This window comes from Telmatherina bonti, assembly GCF_933228915.1.
Source record: "Telmatherina bonti genome assembly, chromosome: 5".
NCBI lineage: Eukaryota > Metazoa > Chordata > Actinopteri > Atheriniformes > Telmatherinidae > Telmatherina > Telmatherina bonti.
The window spans coordinates 36,961,420-36,983,284 of NC_136623.1; the positions used below are offsets into that span (position 1 = coordinate 36,961,420).

General features: G+C 41.7%; 1 protein-coding gene across 1 annotated transcript; it reads left to right on the plus strand.

The window, feature by feature from the left end:
• Positions 1–1,695: 1,695 nt before the first annotated feature.
• On the plus strand, positions 1,696–21,502 carry LOC306756451 (activating signal cointegrator 1 complex subunit 3-like; the record flags this gene model as incomplete). The annotated part of the gene is made up of 8 exons (XM_079241180.1): positions 1,696–1,785; positions 4,772–4,922; positions 7,278–7,852; positions 17,086–17,203; positions 20,301–20,354; positions 21,120–21,203; positions 21,253–21,324; positions 21,372–21,502. 8 exons carry the CDS (start codon positions 1,696–1,698, stop codon positions 21,500–21,502), a joined length of 1,275 nt encoding a protein of 424 aa, XP_079097306.1.
• Positions 21,503–21,865: the final 363 nt, after the last annotated feature.

Below are 21,865 nucleotides of genomic sequence, written 5' to 3' on the forward strand. Positions count from 1 at the left end.
GTGGACCTAGTCTCTTCCGGCTTTCTATAGCTTGCGGGTAATGTAGTCTTTTCTGCTACTTTTCCTATGGTAAATTGTTGATGTGGACTACAATACCCAAAGTTCATAGCGCGACATGGAAGTCGTGTTGACATCTGCCGGTAGTCAACTTTCATACACCGGGCTCCATATGAGTCTCTGGTAGTACTTCCCCGCGGCGCTTTGGCAGGTAAAATCTCACGTAACAAACACTTTGGCACATTTAGACCATAAACTAACTTACTGTGAATCGTTTATTCACCATGCTGAAGCTAAGGCAGCTAAAAACACGGCATTAAGGCTAAGTAGCCGAGGTTAGCTAGCGACACAAGGACACGTTAGAACTTTTAGTTTCGAAAGAAAGAAAGAAGAGTTTCAAAGGTAAAAACACACCTTTTAACTCTAGTTAAACATTATGTGAGTTATGTTTAAGGAGATGTCAGAGAGGATTCTGTCTTTACCTCATGATTTCATGAAAGTTTTTCTCAGCAGATACAGATTAGGTTGGACAATTGATCCAGATGTAAAGGTTTTATTTGGATCAGAATAACCCAGATTTCTGTAAAACTAAATGGTGATGTAAAGGTTTTATTTGGATCAGTATAACCCAGATTTCTGTAAAACTAAATGGTGATGTAAAGGTTTTATTTGGATCAGAATAACCCAGATTTCTGTAAAACTAAACTGTGATGTAAAGGTTTTATTTGGATCAGTATAACCCAGATTTCTGTAAAACTAAACTGTGATGTAAAGGTTTTATTTGCATCAGTAAAACCCAGATTTCTGTAAAACTAAATGGTGATGTAAAGGTTTTATTTGCATCAGTAAAACCCAGATTTCTGTAAAACTAAATGGTGATGTAAAGGTTTTATTTGGATCAGTATAACCCAGATTTCTGTAAAACTAAACTGTGATGTAAAGGTTTTATTTGGATCAGTAAAACCCAGATTTCTGTAAAACTAAACTGTGATGTAAAGGTTTTATTTGGATCAGTAAAACCCAGATTTCTGTAAAACTAAACTGTGATGTAAAGGTTTTATTTGCATCAGTAAAACCCAGATTTCTGTAAAACTAAACTGTGATGTAAAGGTTTTATTTGCATCAGTAAAACCCAGATTTCTGTAAGACTAAACGGTGATGTAAAGTTTTTATTTGGATCAGTAAAACCCAGATTTCTGTAAAACTAAACTGTGATGTAAAGGTTTTATTTGGATCAGTATAACCCAGATTTCTGTAAAACTAAACTGTGATGTAAAGGTTTTATTTGGATCAGTAAAACCCAGATTTCTGTAAAACTAAACTGTGATGTAAAGGTTTTATTTGGATCAGTATAACCCAGATTTCTGTAAAACTAAACGGTGATGTAAAGGTTTTATTTGGATCAGAATAACCCAGATTTCTGTAAGACTAAACGGTGATGTAAAGTTTTTATTTGGATCAGTAAAACCCAGATTTCTGTAAAACTAAACTGTGATGTCTGTTCCTGAATCTTTCCCATTCTAAGTGATTCTTGTTTAAATGGGCAGCTTTTAACATAACAGTGTTTTTAAATGGAGTTTAAACTGTATATAAAGACGAGCTTTTCTAGTGATGACCAGTTCAAGTGAAAGCACAATATCAGGGAAATATATCCTCATATTTATGTCCATTTTGTATTGAAGGAGAACCAGGACAACCATGTCTCCTCCGCGACTCACAGGTGCTCTTCGCTCCTTCTCCAACGTCAGCAAGAGGGATGACGTGACTGATCAGCTCTATGATCTAAAGGTGAGACCAGATGATACAGTACTAGTAAAGGTTTTATGTAAAGCAGGCCAGTATGCAGCACGTCAACTCAGGATTCATAGTTTTTTTATTAGAAGCAATCCAGACTGGCACTCCTGTGACCTTTGACCTCACTCATCAGATTGTCTGCCCCTTAAATTTAATAAAAGACTGGGAAACATTCCAGTTGAATGGGGATTAAAAGTTCACAGCAGTACATATGTATAATACATATCTGAAGCATTTACTGTATCATTACTCGCATGGAAAACATCTGAGAACATGTGTACTTTAATGATCCCATGCACACACATAAAATGAACGTGGCAGCCTGCACATCTGCAGAAAATGTGATAACTGATTAGGAAATGGTTCAGTTTTCCCACCTAAGACATGTTGATGAACCCTCGAACAGAAACATGCTACAGTGGGAGACATGTCTGCAGCCGGCTGAACTCTCCCAGACATCTAAATGCAATCTTTGTTTAGGAAATGCAAGCTTGAAATAGAGCCTGAAGCCTCTAGAGCCGTGTTTCATGTAAACGTCCATTTGGAATTATTATGAATGAAATGAAAAATACTTTATTAATCCCCAAAGGGAAATTCAATATTGTAGTAGATATTAATTAACTAGAGGAGGTCTTGTTCCGGAGGCTGATGGCTGCTGGCAGGAATGATCTGTATCTTTCAGTCTTACATCGGACCTGAAGAAGCCTCTCACTGAACACACTTTGTTGTTTCATCACTGTGTTGTGGAGAGGGTGTGAAGAATCCTCCATCATCTTCATCAGCTTGTGCAGCATTCTTCTTTGGACAATCAGCTCCAGCGGCTCCAGAGTTACTCCAAACACAGAAGCAGCTTTCTGGATCAGTTTGTTGATTCTCTTCAAGTCTCTGGTTCTGATGCTACTACCCCAGCAGATGCTGCAAAGCTGACTGCACTCTCCACAACAGACTTATAGAAGATATGCAACACACAATTACACACAAACAAAAGACTTTTTTACATAACTGGTTTATAAATAATGTTAACACAGTGAATAATCTACTAAATGCAAATGATAAATTTTACTCCTATGAGGTTTTTATGGACAAATATGATATTGATGCTTCACAAAGAGAGTTTAACCTCCGCCATGGAGGTCATGTTTTTACCGGCTTTATCGGTTTGTGTTCATGATAACTTACAAAGTTCTGGATGGGTTTTCATGAAATTTTCTGGACTTGTTGGAAATGTGAAAAGGAAGAACGGATTTACTTTTGGTGGTGATCCAGATCACCGTTTGGATCCAGGAACTTTTTAAGACCTTGGCCGAGGTTTACGCTCTCTGAGTGTTTTTCTGGGTAACTTCTGAATTGTACAGTTTTGATACAACACTTTATTTCAGACTTTGTACAGCTGTATCTCTATATTGATAAATTAATAAATGTAAATAAAGGAAAGAGTCAACCGTAGTCAAGAGAAAGCAGCAACTATTCGCGTATTTTGTTCAGCATGCAGTTGCAATAACCAGCGAAATATTGAAAGCAGATCGTGTGGAATTACATTTCAGGAGGAGAGGAGGCACCAGGAGGAATAATAATTTATTAGACCAGATAAAAATAGATAAATCCAAATTCATCAATAAACAATCAAACATGTTAGTATTGATTCATACATTTATGTATATTGCAGCTACCTTATGTCTTTTAAATAATAATACGTAAAATATATTTCAGCTCGTAGTTTTTGGTGTTTTACAGTGATCTGTATCATAACATGTCTCCTCTTTGTAACAAACCAAACTGTGAGAAAAATCAGGTAAAAATTGGTGAAGTTATTGTTTAGAAAGAAACGCATTTAGAAATGCAGTAAACAACAGGAAATGTTGCGGAATGACCCTTTAAGTTCAGGAAATTCCAGACTGAAACGTCTCAGTCTGGATCTGACTTGTTGGTTCGTGTTTCTGCATCGTAGCGCCTCTCCTCCCAGCTCATCGTGCTGAGGACGTTTCTCTCTTGTATGTTCTAGATGTGTTTTTGTAGACAAAGAAACAGCCGCCAGGTTCTCCCAGCATGGCGCCAAAGCCCTGCTGATGTGACCAGAAGTTCTCCTGGGACTCAGGACCTTCACCACTTCCCCAACCATCCTTTTCATCAACATGCAACAAACACCTGGTTCATGCTTTCCCCTTCACATTCTGTCTTTGTCCATTTTGTGGCGTACCAGTGGGTTGCATCTGTCCGTCTGTCATTAAAGATGCTAAATGATGGTCCCTGCTGCTGTAACCATCCATCAGCAATCTTCTCCCTGAATTCTGACAGCTGAAATTGAAATCAGGATGAATATACGGAGCCCTGCTTTCACCTGGCTCAGCTCTCATCAGATCCTCTCAGCAGAAAAAAGTGCTTCTGTAGGGAAAAGACGGCCTCAGTCACTCAGAGATTATCTCCTGGCTTGTGTTGAAATGCTTGCTTTTAGAAGAGACGGAGCTGCTGATTGTAATGGAGTCACTGTGTTAATGCTTCTCCTGACCTGTATGGATTTAATACCCCACTGCTCTAATGAGGAAGGCTGGGAAAAAGAAGAATCTGAGGCTATTAACACTGGCTTGTACAAAACGGGCATGTCTGGCCTGTTAGGGGATGGGTGGGGGGGTTTAGTCCTATTAGAAATGTGTGATGTTGTTTTCTTAGGTGTTGATCTGAGAGTGTGTGGACCCTGTGGGTGGGGGGGTCTTTGTGGACTGAGCCTGCTTTTCTCCAATGCCATGGGGTCATCGGTGCATTGTGGAAGTAGGTGACAGACTGCAGGTTTGAGTCCATGTGAGGATGCAGGTTTTCCCTGCAGAACAGCGTTAATTCAGCTGTCAGTGGTTTTAATGTCCCGGCTGATGGCTGTACCAATGAGCTGCTGTCATCCAGCGTGTTCAGCCGCTCAGGAACACCTGCAGCAGCACTCTGATCGGCGCTGGAACATAATTGCATTTCTTACTGTGACTCATGGCAGGCGAAGCGTCTGAAGAGGCAGCAGCAGTTTGCCAGAGAGGGCCTGACGTGGCAGAAGATCGTCCATTTCTGCACGGAGCATCGGGACAAAGCTGAACAGCAAGCTGCCAGTCAGGAACTGAAGAGCCTCCTTCTGGCAGCCAGACAGATTGGTAATTAACTCCTCCGCCTCAAATCCATTGTCATCTTTTATTCTAATCTAGTTGATGCATTAGTGGGAAAATAAGAGACCAGTGTGTTCTGGTTGTAGAGCGCTCGTCTTCAGTCACTGCGAAGCATTCATAAACCAAGGGATTAATATCAATATTATCTCTTTAGAACCAGTTGAAGTGAAGTTTAAAGTGGGAGAAATGGTGAACAATTCACCTCAATCATAACAAACACCACAAATCAGAAACTGAGATATTTGTTCATTTCATGGAAAATATGAGCTGATGGTGAGTCTGATGCAGCAACATGTCAGTAAAAAGTGCTTCCAGGATGATGCTTCTTCTTTAACATCTGCCTGTAAACGTCCGGGAGGTGAGGAGAGCAGTTGCTGGAAACGTCGTCCCTTTCTGGCCGGATGCAGGATTCCAGCTGCAGTCCTGGAGCCTCATTTACATAAAATGCTGCAGCCTTAAATAAAATTATGTACAAAAAGGAAGAAAAGGCAAACCTGATATTGATCCTCAGCCATGAAAAAAATCTGGATTTGCAACAGAAATGTTATTTAGAACATCAACCACTAAAATAAGTAGTTGTACATGTTATGGAAGCCAGTTGACAGCTGATCAATAAGTCGTACGGTACGCTGCCACACAAAGCTCTGAATGAATTCCAGTCATGGTCGCCGTGTAAAGGTCTCCACCAGGAGGCTGATCAGGGTGGAAGTGGACACCCCCCCCCCCCACCCCCCCCCCCCCCTCCTGGTGCCTCCTCTCCTCCTGTGGACGGTGATGCCCTCCTCCTGCAGTTTAACATCTGACTTTCTGACTTGTGGAACTATCCGGTGGTGTGACGAGACGTTGACAGCATCTGTCACCTCCTCTGCCTTCCTGCTGATGTCCATCCCGCCTCCACCAGATAAAATATTTATACATTTTACAGCCTGGTCTGTTTTCTGCCTCACATTCCAGAAAATTCCTCTTTTTTCCGGTATGTCCTGCCGAGCATCATGGGAATGAGATGGATCGATGTTTAGTCACCTTTTCCAGCCAACATGTGGGCGTGGCGAGACGCTCCCTCGCCTGCACCACATGTAGAGATGGACAGATGGACAGCTTGTATGATGGAAATGAAATAAGTGATAAGTATTAGTAATAAATCAGTGATTAGACTGTAGTTAGAGAAACTTTATCACCAAAGAAAGGAAAGAAAAAACCTGCCCAGATGTCAGGTGAAGCATCACGTTGGCAGGCTGTGGCATCAGCTCTGCTCCTCTTTCCATCTGAGAGACTCTGCCTCTCTGAAATGCTCCTTTTACTTCATGTTTCTGACCTGTTCCCAGTTAAACCAGTAAAATCGCCTCCTTGCTGCATCAGATTCATTTTTCCATCAGATGATAAAATGTCTGATCTTCTGACATGTTTTACCTTCTGCTGGGAAGGAAAGATGGTTTGGAAATCATTTGATTCTGGTTTTCTTCTCTATATTTTATAAACACAGCAGTCTTTTGTTGTGAGATGTTTTCTGGTGAAAGACAAAACCCAGTGGTTTTGTCCATTTAGATGTCCCACAGCTTCACATGCTACCTGAATGAAACTAATGATGCAGGTATTTCTCCGACTGCAGACGTTTTCATGGCTCCTGTGGGTCTGATTGAACAGCTAAGTTTAATGATATACTCAGTGTTTAATTGATATTTCTATGTTTATGTTGTCAGATTTTATTTTTCTGCTGAAAACTGCAGAGTTATGATATATTTTCTACTTGCAGCTTTGCAAACAATCAGCCGGCTAAAACCCAGCCTGGTTGACCAGCACTGACAACACACACCTCGCCCTACAGTTCCATTCCGATTTTTTGGAATGACGCTTTGATTCAGGATCTTTACACTAAAGTAACAAAAGGTGCTAATTTCCCGAGTATCTTCATCCTTCTGTAAGCTGCAGCGAAATAATTTGCTTTAGACTGCAGCCTGTACAAAACTTTTTCTGCTCGTCATTTTCCTTCATTTCTATTAGGATAAAAAAACACAGGAGCCAGAACATCATTCTGCTGCTTTAATGGCCAAGAAGTCAAGTAAAAAGATCAATAAAAATGACAAAAAATGTTATCATGGATTATTCTTGTTTATTTGAAAAAATAGATTTTCGAAACAGAAATATTGATTTTAAAACTGAAGCAACAAAATTCAGATTTTTTAGTTTTTTGATTTGCCCCCCCCCCCCCCCCCCCATACATATTCCATCCACCAAGACGCCACGAGACGGAGAGTATAGTTGTGACTCAACAAATGATGGAAGAACTCATGAAAAGGTGTTTTCGTCCCTTTGCTGAGTCATGTACGTGTTTGTGTTTAACAGTCGGTGGTGAACATGGTCAGGAGGCCACTGAGAGTGCTGCAGTCTTTCTGTTCGAGACCTTCCACAACAAAGACCACGTGGGGACAGAGGAGACGCGCGCCATCAAACAGATGTTTGGGCCCTTTCCCTCGTCTGCGGCTGAATCCTGCTGCGCCTCTGTGGCTCGGCTGGTGGCTCCGCTAGGCGACTCCAGAGTCGAAGACTTCATTCAGACCCAGAGCTCTCGTCACAACCCTCAACGCGGGTCGTCTTTTGGGCGTAACATTGCCTTCTCCTATGATTGCTACACACTTGACCCTCTGGAGGACCTCCCTGGGTCTGGTGTCCATGATGAGAGAGACCAGTTAGACTTCATCAACTTCCTCAGCAACCAGCAAAGTGGGAAAAAGTTTGTGGAAGAAGACGTGTCCAGCTCGGGAAGATCTGTGAGCTCCACAGATGGATCCATCCTCCGATGTGAAGTGGAAAAATACCTGGAAGGAGGCAATGTGATTTCTTCCAGTGCAGAAGAGCTGTGCACGTCGCTGTTTGAGATGCTGGCTTCACACAGGAGCGACGATGAACTGCAGAACGAGGTGAGTGACTCCATCGCTCCGAGACGAGCAAACGCAAACTGATGGGAAAGAAAATAAAAAGCAGGGAATGAGAAATGAAGAAATACACCTTAAGCACAATATTTACACACCTAATAATAAAACACTGTAAAAAAATCTGACCAGAACAGGTGCAAGAAAAATAAATAAGAGAGCATGAAAACTAGCTTACATGGATGCATCTAAAAATCAGACAGAAAGTCTTGTTTATTGACATGAAATCATTTTATTAGTTTCAGCTTGGAAAAAAAAGAAGAATACATTTATTTTTGCATGGATTTGGTTTTATTTTGCACTGTTTCAGTCGTCCACGCTGTTGCATTGTTCTGGTGCATGACATGCAAGTCGTGGTTTTTCCTAAAACTCTGCAGCCTTGCAGGACTAACTCTGGGACACTTAGGAAGGTTTCAGACAAGAGTGGAGAACATGGCCTGCCAGCTGGCTTGCAGACGGGTTCGACCGTCCAGGCTCCATAAAATCCACGAGTTTTATTTAAAGGGCCGTGACGTGTTTTATTTTCCATGTTAAAGCAAAGCATGATGGCTTCTGGTAAACACATGTTGTAGTATTATATTGCAGAAATAACTCCATTCATGCTCTTCTCTCCAGCTCTAAGTGATTATCCTAGCAACCAGACAACTTCCATGCAACGATTTGCAGATTTCCTCCAGGCAGCTACAGCGTGCACGTCACTTATCAATATTACAGTAAATGATTTGGCTCCGCATGGAGAAACTCCTGAATGCTACATGTATCGAGCGTCTCTGGCGTTGCAGCGCTGTGCTGTAAACTCCTCCCACAGCCGCTTTGCTTTCATTCAGACACTGTTGCCAACTTGGAGACTTTCTCGCTAAATCTGGAGACTTTTTTTGTTAAAAGCGACAAATCTAGCAGCTTTTACTGGAGTTATTAGAGACTTTTCAGGTGTTTTGGCGACTGACTTGAAGGCTCATATTGTTCTGCAGTTACTGTAAGGAAGGAGCAGCGGGAGCCTCTCCCGTCCTAAAGCACTCCCAGGCGGCCAGTCTCAGTCGGCTCCGGCTGCAGGTCAATGTAGAATAACTGCAGTAGGTTGTGGAAGTTCACCTAAACATAGTTTATACCATTGTCAGTGACAACTGGCTGCATTATTTTCCTATACATAGTTCGGTCAGTTAGACACTGTTATATCCCTCCGTTACGGGGCGTTACCATAGCAACGTGTTAACCAGCTGGTTCAGATCAGCCGTCTTTTAACAGGTGAATGAGAGAAACGCGCTGCAGCCTGACAGCGGTTGTTTGGTATAAAACGTACATCTAGGCCGACGTAAAATAGTTCCTATATAAGCGGTAAAAGCAGATTAAACAATTTGGAACCGTCCATTAGACGGTTATAATGCACGACACGGAGTCTAGAACACCACGACGCGCAGCGCTGTTTATAAATACTGGATAATTGTGTTCAATAATCGAGATCTCAATTTCAGTCAAAATAATCGTGATCATAATTTTTGTCATAATCGAGCAGCCCTAACAGAGGATGGATGGAGGGAGGGAGGGATGGATGGAGGGATGCATGGATGGATGGATGGATGAACAGAAAGTTTCAGCTGTTGTAATGAGTCTATGATAAAACTCTGAGCTGTTTTCAGTATTCGGAGTAAAAATGAGAAGTCAGAGCTGGATAATGGTATTCTGTGGGATTTATTTTGACCCCCTGCGATGGTAAATTCTGAGTGTTGGAGCTCCTATTGATTTGCTAACCTTGACCTTCCACAGCAGGCCCTTTGGATTTGACCCTCATGCTGGTTTCATCTAGTTGTAGCTGTTTTGCCAAATGATCCGTGTCCTTTAACTTCAGACAGTTGACCCACTTCTAAACTCCCACACAGTTTTCTTCTTCTGGCCAATAAACATCTTCAGGAAATATCTAGAACTTGACATGCAAACAAGAAGAGAAAACATTTGCAGTTTCTTTAAATGAAAGAAACTAAAACAAAAAGCAGAGAGGTCTGAAGAAGTCTTAAAGTTCCTGTGTTATTGACAGTGTAGCTCAACTTCCTCGTGTGCAATATCGAGTATTGATCCAGCATGGCTGCATTAAGAAGGGAGGGGAGGACGTAGGTTGACGAGAGTGAGAAGCAGGAGGTCCAAACGGAAGGACCGCACCCACCGAACCCTGCATGGGAACCCCGACTTTGTTCTGAAGAGACAGAGTTACTGTTAGTCTTCATGTGAATCACAGTTAGACCACATCCTCTCCACACCACGGTCAGGATTATGTACGACCATTCCCCTGAGACGCAGCGTTTTACTGCCGAGTCAGAAACCAAACCCGACCAGGACGGTGTGCCGCTCTGGAGATGTCCACAATCCACCAGGAAACAAAACATATTTCTTCAAACAAAGACATCTACAGTCTACAAACTGCAGCTTTTTCATCACTTCATTAACTCATAGGATCAATATCTTCAGCTGATGTTGGCTTGTTCTGTCAGCTTTCTGCACGTATTGATCACCAATTACCACTTCATTACCAGCTTTTCTGGAAAAGCAGCAAACAGGAGTTAATGGTCAAATGGCCAATTTGTTTTCATCCCGCATCCCGTTTCTTTGTTCATAGATCATATTCATTCCATAAAAACAGACAAATGGACGGAGATATTCAGAATGAGTAGAAGGGCTTCTGCACTTCATAAAAACTCTTCATCATTCTGCTCTCTTCAGTCCCTTTTTCTTCATTTTGGTCAGATTTGCTTTAAAAAAAATTTTTTGCTTTTGAATGAAAAAAAAAAACCCAGAAAACAATAATTTCTAAATCTCATCACGACATGTTTTCTACCTACTAGAAGGTGAACAACATATCAGATGATGAAACTGAGACATTTTATCATTTCATGGAAATTTTTGCACATTGTGAATCTGTACCCTGCTTTTCAACCAAAAGCCTGCTGTGATTGGCTCCAATTTCTCCTCAATGACATGACTGGGTATAAAAGGCTCCAACTTCTCCTCAATGACATGACTGGGTATAAAAGGCTCCAACTTCTCCTCAATGACATGACTGGGTATAAAAGGCTCCAACTTCTCCTCAATGACATGACTGGGTATAAAAGGCTCCAACTTCTCCTCAATGACATGACTGGGTATAAAAGGCTCCAACTTCTCCTCAATGACATGACTGGGTATAAAAGGCTCCAACTTCTCCTCAATGACATGACTGGGTATAAAAGGCTCCAACTTCTCCTCAATGACATGACTGGGTATAAAAGGCTCCAACTTCTCCTCTACCCTTCGTTTCACTCAGCGGTTTCAGAAAATGAGTGAATGAAAAGTGAATGAATGTGAATCTGATGCAGCAACACGCTGTTAAAAGTTGCAACAGAAGCAGCAAAAGGCTGGAAAAGTAATAAAAAAAACAACTAGAGGAGCATTAGATAACTAAATATGTAAATTTACCAGCAGCGTGACCTGTTAGCTCAGTGGCTTCACTGGGTATAAAAGGAACAATTCAGTTCACCAATCTGAGACAAACTACAGCTGCAAATTGTGGAAAAATGTTAGAAAAATGTTCTGCAACATAAAATTGTGATGACTAAAGATCCCAACATCTACAGTGTAAAATATTCTCAAAAGCTTCTGGAGGAATCTCTGTATGCATGGTCTCCTCGTTCCGCAGACATTACAGACTGTTGTTTAAAGGCGGTAAGCTTCTGGAACTACTTTTTACAGGTGTGTTTGTAATGTGTCTAAACTCGCTGTGAAAAAAAGATTACGGTTAGGTTGTACATTGTTGGCACTTCATGGCTCCTGACTAACTTTTAGCATTTGTTGCACTTGAGCGCCTAAACATTTAGACACATTTTAAACATTTACTAAATGTAACCGAACGTTTTAAACTGAAGTGGCTCCTGAGGATGAGCGGCTTCTGGGTAAGCTTCCTTGTCTGAATTTACATTTATTCTTTTCCTGATAATTAGCTACTTGGACTTGATTTTTGTGAAAGGTGGGTCATTTCTAGCTGTACTACATAACAGGTTTTCCAGAAGCATCCAGGACTTCTGTTGTTTTTAAATACACAACAGCCTCTCTTGTTAGTTGTATTGTCAACCACGATTAATGGGCCTATTTATTTTCTGCTGGTCCTCTCCAGGACATCTCCAGCTGCAGCACAAACACAAAGTGGGTTTGATGGCAGCTGATTTCGTTTCCTGGTGATGTCTATTAGCCAGTATATTACTAATGAATTGTGAACAGTATTCTTCTTTCTATATGCTGTTGTTGTTAATAAGTAACGCTTCATCACAAGCAGATGCAGCTCTTTCAGTTTTTTAAGAGGTGTGAAATGTTGGATTTATTTTAGAGATGTTCGTTATTATCGGCCGATATCGACATTAAAGTACAATATCGGAAATTGTCAGTATCAGTTTTTTTTTTTTTTTTTTTAACAACATCATTTTTACATAAATGCACATATTATATATCAAAGTCTTTAGCTGAGTCTCCTTGAACTCAAAATGACCTAATGTAAGAGATGGCTTCGCTAATCTAGCTTTTCTGGTTGATTTTGCTCTGCTGCCTTTTCCAGGTGGGTTTTAAAAGTAACTTTATTGGTCCGATATGATGAAAAGCTCCTAAATTAGTGAGGATAACAGAAAAACTACATAAGAGCAACTTCCACCAGTTTATGAGCTTCTTGTCTGTGCCGTTCTTTGCGAATTTGGTGCTCTAATGTGCACCCGTATGAATTTCAAACAATTATGGATCAGCGTCCATCATAAGCAAAGACCTGCTTCTTCTATGGGGTTTTAATCACAGTGACAGGTCGGGTAAGGAGCATCTCAGAATACACAGATATGCATTCAGAGAGATAAATAAAGCTCTTTACCCAGATTGAGAAATGTTAGACGTTGGCGGTGTTACTAACAAAAAAAGTCTGTCGCACTCAACAGTTTTTTAGTTACAAGATCTGTGATCTTGTCAGATATTCAATTCTGATTGGCTGCAGAATGCCCATCTCAAGAGGGATAATCACGTTATGGAAATGATGGACAAACAACTCAATAATGCCCTTAATCACCAAATAATGAGCCCTCTACAGCCAATCAGGATCTGTTATTTCTCCAGACTGGCCTGTAGTTTCAGATAACACACAACTTCTAAATGGTTTTAGTCAAATGTCTGTTTGTGTGCCAGATTAGCTTGAACCACCTCCATGGCTCCCCAACGTCAGACAGGAAGGCTTGTCCAGGAAAATGAGTGTATGCGTCCTGCTGTAAACACCAAATGATGGCAACTGCTGATGTAAAACCATAGACTGTATATAAAAGATGGGCAGAGCCTCCGTGACATCACCCGTAGGTTTCTGAAGAGCTGAATTGAAACTCGGTGGGCGGTTCCTACCATCACCATCTTGGCAGGGGCATGCGCGTTGTCTCACCCGGAAAATACAAATATGGGCAAAGAGGTGGAGCTGAGAGGGGGATTGCGAGCGTCATGGTGGATGATTGACATCGAGCAAACTCCGAGCTGCCTGTAGCTAAGAGCTAACCAAGCTAACCTGGAGCTAACAGGAGCTAACCAGCTAACAGAGGTAAACGGGCTAAAGCTATGTCACGTTGTTAACCGGCTAAAGACCGCGGTTGTTCTACGTTCTTCTGACTTGAAGTGGAAGATCGGTACCTGTCAATCAAAAGGACACGCCCCTAAATACGCCGAACTTCAAGATTAAATTACATTTTAAACGGGCGAGTTAGAAAAAAATTCACCCCCCCCCCCACAGTTGTCATGAAGGTAAACCAGAATTATTAAACCTAACATGGATTTTTGAACCAGGCTGTAAACAAGTTTGTTTCTGCTGTAAACATGTTTATTCCTGCTGTGAAGTTGGTCTTTTTAACATGGGAGTCTATGGGGATTTGCTCTGTTTTGGAGCCCCTAGTGGATGAAGGGGGAACTGCAGTTTTATGTCACTTTTAACTGCCGGAGGTTCCTGCTTGTGTAAAACGGATATGCTAAAGCATGGAAGAGCTGTTTTTTTTTTTTACCTCGCATGTTTGTCTCCAGGGAGATGGTTGAGATTATCCAACACAAGTTGCGTCCTCTGACTCTGTGGGAAGCCCTCCTTCTTACTGAGGGTTAACATGCTAAACCCAGAGATGGCAAATGTTGAAACCCCCTAATTCCTGTGCATATTTTCAGAAAAGCCCAAAATAAATGTCAAATATATCCCCAATAATCAGGTTGATCTTCATGTTCGCGGTGTCGAGACATCTAGGGACCTCAGAGAATGGATTCCCAGTGGCAACAGTGTGTCTGTTGCTGTCCCTGAATGAATTACAATAAAACTGAGGAAATGTCCTTTATCAACGCTATGAGGAAAATGGTTTGTCACAGCAGCTAAAATAAAATAAACTACAGTCTCTGGAAAAATAAATGAGACCACTAAAATTTACTTTTAAAGCAGTTTCTGTGAGTTTTATGATTCAAATGTAATTCCTACATCCGCTAAGCTCCAGTCTGGCAGAGGGTGGACACAGCTGAGCCAAATAAAAGATGGAGTTTTTCTGCTGTTGCACGAATCTGTGAAAGTACCAATGGAAAAAATAAACAACAGATTTCTTCAGAAATAAACTACTCAGCTGTAGTAAACAGCAGAGTCGTTTTGCTAAAACAGCCTCTGTCTCATCAGATACTCAACTCACCTCACATACAGCAGTGTGCAGAGTTTCCTGGCCAACAAAGCTCACGTGATTGCAGAGCCAGTCATGTGCTTCTAACTGAAGGAGCAGCCAGCCAACTAAAGACGATGTTGTGGCACATTTGTTCTTATCTTTCATGTAAATATTGGGGAGCATGTAGTGGTGGGATGGCAGGGGCTTGACATGAGAGTCCTGATGGAAATGTTTGGGAACCACTCGTCTAAAACATGACAAAGGTTTTCTATTAATTGCAAAAATGAGTCAAATGTAAATGAAAAGGCTTAACTTGCGTTTTCTGTGGCGAGTAGCCACATTGTGAGCTGAATAAATCCCTTCAAAGTGTCAGTAATAAGGGAATAATGCACTCTGCAGATGTTTCAAGTTGTCCACATTAATTCCTGATAATGGACACCTTCTTTTTTCAGGAAGGCCTTCCATCAGTCTGTCCATTCGTGTTTCTACCGTCTCTTGGATATGCCAGGCTTTTATCTTTTCATTTGGAAAGTGGTCTTTCTCCCCCTCTCTCTCATTCTCTGTGATTTCCTCCCTTCTAACCATTGACCACAGAGCCTGGATTGTAAAGTTTCAGCTGCTTACAGTTGGTTCCAATGTTCCTCACGTAGATGACATTTTGGATCGAGCTCTCCCACTGACATCTTTAGATGTGAGAGTAGGAGTACACCTGCAGGCTCTCCATGCATTCACCTCTGTGTGACTCCACAGTCAACTCTGAAGTTTAAAGGCTTTGCACTCAGCACCATTAAAGCTAAAAATGGAAAGAACTTGGTCTTTATTATTTCTCATCGGTAACCCTGCAATGTGACATTTAGCGGAGAGACTTTTATTTACAGACAGCTGTTGATCATGACGACAGCTTCAGGCTGTAGCAGCTCTGGTGGAGCAGCGCCTCCCAGGTCCAGGTCTTTTCCAGGCTTTTCCAGTTGTTTTCTACAAGAGAAATTCAATATGTAGGACTTATTTATTCTGCACACAGCAGAGGAGATTAAGCTGGAATGAGGTTAGTTACTTTACTTTGTTATATCTTTTATGTCCAAAGATAGATATTAACAAGGAGTGTTGATGCTATTTTACCTATTTGTACTGTTAGGAAATAAATAAATGCAGATAATCTGATCATTTTTGTCCTGATAATCATACCAGTAACATCTAGAATGGTGACATATTTTTGTTGGAACCAGTGACTTTTTGTTGTCCTTCTATCATCTCCAACCAGTCTGTCCATCCTGCTCTGACCTCTGACATCATCAACATCTAGATATTTCCTCTTCTTCAGACCTCTGTAAACACTGGAGAGGGTTGTGTGTGAAAATCCCAGTAAATACTCAGACCAACAACATGCCATGTTAAAATCACATCTCCTTTTTTCCTCATTCTGATGCTCAGTTTGACCTTCAGCAGGTCGTCTTCATCACATCTACATGACTAAATGTGTTAAGTTGCTGCCATGTGATTGGCTGATTAGATATTTGTGTTGACAGGACGTTAAACAGGTGTTGCTGATGAATGATGTCATGGTTGTTACGTTAATTCCTCTAGATGTGTAACAAGTGCATACATCTTCCTCACTTCATCTCCTGAAGTCACATCACTGCCTAGAGGGGACTTAATTCCAATATTACTTTTGCTTCTTCATATAGAGGTGGAAATATTGAGAAGGTAAGGCTGAATGGAAGTGTAGTAGAGGACACAGATATTTGCTCCCCTGACCTGTATCCTTGCAGATGTGAAGTTATTAGAGTAGAGGCTTGCCTGTGGGACGACACCTGCACAGAATCCATCCGAACCAGAAGGACTGCTTCTCTGTCCCTGCAGGATTCACACCTAATCAGTCAACTCCAAGGGCAGAATCCATGAAAGTTTATAAAAGAAGGGAAAAAAGAGAAACCTTGCCTCACCTCTCCTCCTCCTCGTCTACTCCCAGCATACACTACCCTCAGCTCTAATAAAACACACAGGGCCAGATAAAAGTTGTGCAGATATTAAAGGGACCACAGAACAAAAACACAAAGAAGATGAGTAACTCCACATCAAAGTTTCCCACTGTGCTGACTATTTCTCTCCCGAGGGAGGGTGGTCTGAAAGAGCACACATGCCTCACAAGCAATCCTTAAAGAAAACAGCTTTGTTTTCCAGGTTGTCCTTCACCTCCACTGGCGTCTGGTTAGAAAGCAAAGACCATCATCACTTCTACTTTAATCTCACTTCTGTTGATGATTGTTTGTGGAGCTTTTTTTTATCTGATATGTATTTAATTTCGTGCTGCTGCTCTGTGCAGGGTTTGTTGTTGTTTTTCTGCTGGTCGCTAAGTGCCAGGTGGCCATGTTTGGGAGGCTAAGCGGCGGAGCATATTCTGTACCAGGCGGATGGTAATTACCAGGTGTTCAGCCTTGGCAGTAGAAGTGTACGGGGGGAGGGTGGTGGTGGTGGTGGTGGTGAGCCACAGTATGTGTATACATGTATTGATGTGTGTGGTATCTGATTGTAACCCTCCCTTCTCTTGCTACCTTCCTCCAGCTGTTTGAACTGCTGGGTCCAGAGGGGCTGGAGATGATATCCACCCTCCTGCAGCACAGAGCGGCCATCGTTGACTCTCTTCTCTCCACCCCAAATGACAGGACTGGCTACCCATCAGGTGAGACAACCACATGGTTGAAAAACTTCCCTTCTTCTGCTTCTGGCTTCCTCTGCTTGCAGTTGTCCTTGAGGCCTTGCCAGGTCACATCTAGAGATCCTCCATAACGATTTTTTCTGCCTGAGACTGATTCCTATACCTGGAGTTTCTGCATCAGCATAACTAGCATTCTGATACAATGCTATCTTAATCAGAGGTCTATTAAATTCATAATTAAAATAAATTATATTTATTATGAACTTTGATGTTTGTTAAAAAGCATTTTCCATTGTTTTTTTGCCTCCTAAGTTCATCGTGCTTTTCTTTAAGGCCACAAACTCATTCGTTCCACCTCTAGAAAACGTCAGCTCTGCATATTAGCCATGCCGCTGTTTTGTTAGAGGGATTTTTCTGAAGAGTAATGACACCATATTGCTAAAGTAATGCTAATGCTAAATGACACTGTCACAACAGTGACTTCTTGCATGAGTTGGGAAGAAAAAAAGAATAATGGTTTCGTTTCAAAGTCCAAGGTAAGGGATGGTGTTTAGGCAGAAATATTCGCTGATCCTGTTCTGTTACTTTTAGAAGGATTTTGAAGCATTTTCAGGACTTGTATCGGTATCAGCAATAGCCTGTATATAAAGCATGCGTCAGTGATGTCACCAGTAGGTTTCTGAAGAGCTTATTGGGCAGTTCCCACCGTTGCCTTCTTGGCAGCGCCATGTGTGTCGTCTCTCCCAGAAAATACTAAAATGAGGAAAGAGGTGGATCTGAGAGGGGGGCGGTGAGCGTCGGGATGGATGATTGACACCCACCAAATTCTCCCCCAGATCGAGTTGCTATAGCTAAGATATGGATGCTGTTGTACAAAGTAAGAAAACATTTTGTTGTAACAAAAGGACTAACCCTCCTTATTTTCCGGATGGATTTATTGATCTTCTTCCTAACATAATCAACATGCTCTCTGTAGCTCAAACTCTCATCAATGAAAACTCAGGAATGTTGCAGTTGATACCCGGTGGAGCTCAGTGGATTTTATTTTAATCCGAATCAAATCTTTACTGTGTAACTTTTTGACACTAAAATAATGCAATTACATTTTTTATATTTAGAGATAATTTGTTCAGTTTGAACCAACCAAACCTGCATTTGTATTCTCAATCAATGTGTTTAAGTTTGAGTAAGACAGAACTAGGGTGGTGTCATCCGCAAACATGATTGGTGAAAGCACATTTGTAACATTAAATAAGTCATTTATATAAATAAGGAACAATAGAATGGACCCCTGTGGAACCCCATTATGTAATTTAGCTCTGATTGAAAAGCAACCTTTAACAGAAACAAACTGAATTCTATTGGAAACATAATTTAATAACCATTTAAATGAAACACTCCTGAAGCCATATTTATGTAATTTAGCTAATCGCATTTAGTGATTTACAGAATCAAAAGCTTTTGAAAATTCTAAGAAAATACTATAAGTAAATTAATTATTTTTAGGAGCAGTTGTAACTTGTTAACCAGATGAAGAAAAGCTATATAAGTGAAATGATTTTTGTGAAAACCATACTGGTGGCTGTTAAAAAGTTGCATTGCAGTCTAAATGAGATAGAATCCTATTAGAATAGGACATAATCTGATGAGACAAATCCTATTATGGAGGAGTCCTGTCCATCACAAGGAAATCATGGCCATCACGGGGACGTCACATCCACCTGGGAACGTCATGTCCATCTTGTCATGTCCATAACAGGAACACACCAGTGCCACCAAAAAAAAAAAAACTGAACTGATTAGTTTCATGATCATTTTGTACCATCATAAAATAATAGTTGAATAATTATAAATTAAAATGACTTTTAAAATGACATAAATTAAAATTAAACAAATAGTTCCTGGACGGGAGGTTCTGGTTACCACCAGGTCTTTTCCGGTTATCAGAAGCATCCACTGCAGAATGTGTTGCGCCTGAATCTTTAACTCTGGGCTCCTCATTTTAAAATACTTCCATGACCACAACAAAGAAGGGTATCAGTGTCAACGTTGTTCTTGGCATTCGTCTTCCACATCTCAAGAACCTGAGAGATTACCTCCTATCCACTCTGCTCTGGCTTTTACAGATAAGACCTGCCATTACGGTGTGCCTGATCAGTGTGTGATGAGTCACATCATCTTAAGACCACCCACATAGGATTGACCTAATTTTACAAATTCAGGCAAATTAATAATACCAGTTCTTATGGATGGTTATTTTCATCTTCTGCAAATCCACCATGTCTTTTAATTAATGGAATAGAAATCCTACCAGAAATGTTCTCCTTCAGTTTGGTGAAAACAGACGGCAGGCTGGAGGATTTCAGCAGAGATTTTAACAGAAAAAGATTAAATAAATGTATTTTCACATTAGGGATGCGCAGTATATGTATTAGACAGTAGAAACTAAATAAAATCAGCCTGCGGTAGAGATTCATTCTACTATTATATTGTTGGTTATGTAAAAACACCTGCCTCAACATGGCTGCAACACAGACAGAGCTGGACAGGAGAAGGTGGTAAAGTGTGTGCAACGTATGATGTGCACTCTGACTTTAAAAAGTGAGATGTTATAAGTCCATCTTAAGACCGAAAGAGCAACGATGGAGTGACATACTGTAATTGTCGTGAACACATCTTTACATATCGTACTTGTGTACGGTCCCTTTCTCTGCAGTTGAGCGCAGCAGGTTTAATAAGTTGATTAAACCCACTGGTTCATGTTACGAACCACTGAGCCGAAAGTATTTTAACAGCACAGAAATGCTCAAACTGTACAGCTGAGAAAGACCACCGTGAGTTAAAATACTTATCCTCATGATGCATTACATTACTGGAAACTGGCCAGTTGTACTTTTTTAACTAAAAAGATGCAGTGTGTGCCGTCGGTGTCCATCCATGCATTTTCTACTGCTTATCCGAGGTCAGGTCACATGGGCAGCTGCCTAAGGAGAGAGGCTTAGACCCCCCCCCCCCCCCCCCCCCCCCCGGCACATTTGCCAGCTCTGTTGGGGGATCCCAAAGCGTTCCCAGGCCAGTCGAGAGATATGTTTCCTTCCAGCGTCTCCTGGGTCCTCTCCAGGGTCTCCTCCTGCAAGGATGTGCCTGGAACACCTCACCAGGGAGGCGTCCAGGGGTATCCTAATCAGATGCCCGAGCCACCTCAACTGGCTCCTCTTAACACAGAGGAGCAGCAGCTCTACTCTGAGCCCCTCTCAGATGAGAGGGGCTCAAGTTTTACCCCTATCTCTTAAGGGAGAGCCCAGCCACCCTGTGGAGGAAACTCATTTCGGCCAGCTCGCATTCTCGATCTTTTGGTCACTACCCACAGCTTATAACCACACGTGGGGGTAGGAACGTAGATTGACTTTGTAAATCGAGAGCTTTGGCGTTCTGGCTCAGTTCCTGCGTCACCACAACAGACTATCGCAGAGTCTGCATTACTGCAGATGCTGCACCAATCTGCCCCAAGATACTTGAACTCCTCTACTTGAGGCAGGACCTCACCACTGACCTGGATAGGATACTCCTTCCTTTCTAGGTGAGGACCATGGTCTCAGGTTTGGAGGCGCTGATTCCCATCCCAGCTGCTACACACCTAGCAGCAACCTGTTCAAGCAAGAGCTGGAGATCACGACCTTGAGTGTCCTGGTGACACTTGAGTGTCCTTGAGTGCCAGGTGCACATATGGACACACATATGGTGTTCGTTACAGACAATCCGTGACGAGCACAGAAGTCCAACAACAAAACACTGCTTGGGCTCCGATCAGGGGGGTAACTTTCGTCCCAATCACACCCCTCCAGGTCTCACTGTCATCGCCCACATTTGCATTGAAGTCCCCTAGCAGAACAAGCAAGTCCCCGGGTTGGGCACTCTGAACTGCTGTTTGTTGCACAAGCAACAGTCAGGATGTGTTCCCCCCACCTGAAGGTGGAGGAAGGCTACCTGAAGGTGGAGGAAGGCTACCCTCTCATCCACCGAGGTAGACCCCCAGTGTAAAGGCACCACTGAATATGCTCACATCTTCTCAGTGCCTCAGGAATGGAAAAAAGATCCAGCCCTTCTCAAGAATACTGTTTCCAGAAGCCAAGCCATGCATCGAGGTGAGTCCAACTGTATTTAGACGGAACCACTTAACCTCGTGCACCAGCTCAGGCCCCTTTCCCAACCGGGGAGCTGATGTTCCTTATCCCTAGAGCTAGTTTCTGCAGCCGAGGATTGGACGAGGGTCACCGCCTTCAGCTGCTGCTCAGACTCCTGCTGCGGGTCTATTTCTTTTAAAAATATCTGCAGCTGCAACTTGAGAAATGAAGGGTTCATTAACACTTTTACACTACAGAACAAAAGCCCATTCAGTGTTCTTGTGCTAGTTTTATATGCAACTTATATTTTATATTTGTCTTCTTAAAGATGAGAAAATTTAGTGTTTGGTAGGTTTTAGACTATTTTGGATTACTGAATGTGTTTTTGCCTTTTGTCTTTTAGAAAACTTCTCTTACTTAAAGTTTCATTATGAGTCTGGTTTTCTGCACAATAAATGCTCAAAAAATTACATTATATATGTGCTTTTTCATTTAACTTTTCTACCTTAAATTTATACCGCGATATAGGCCGTTACCACAACGGGATTCAATTTATACTGCC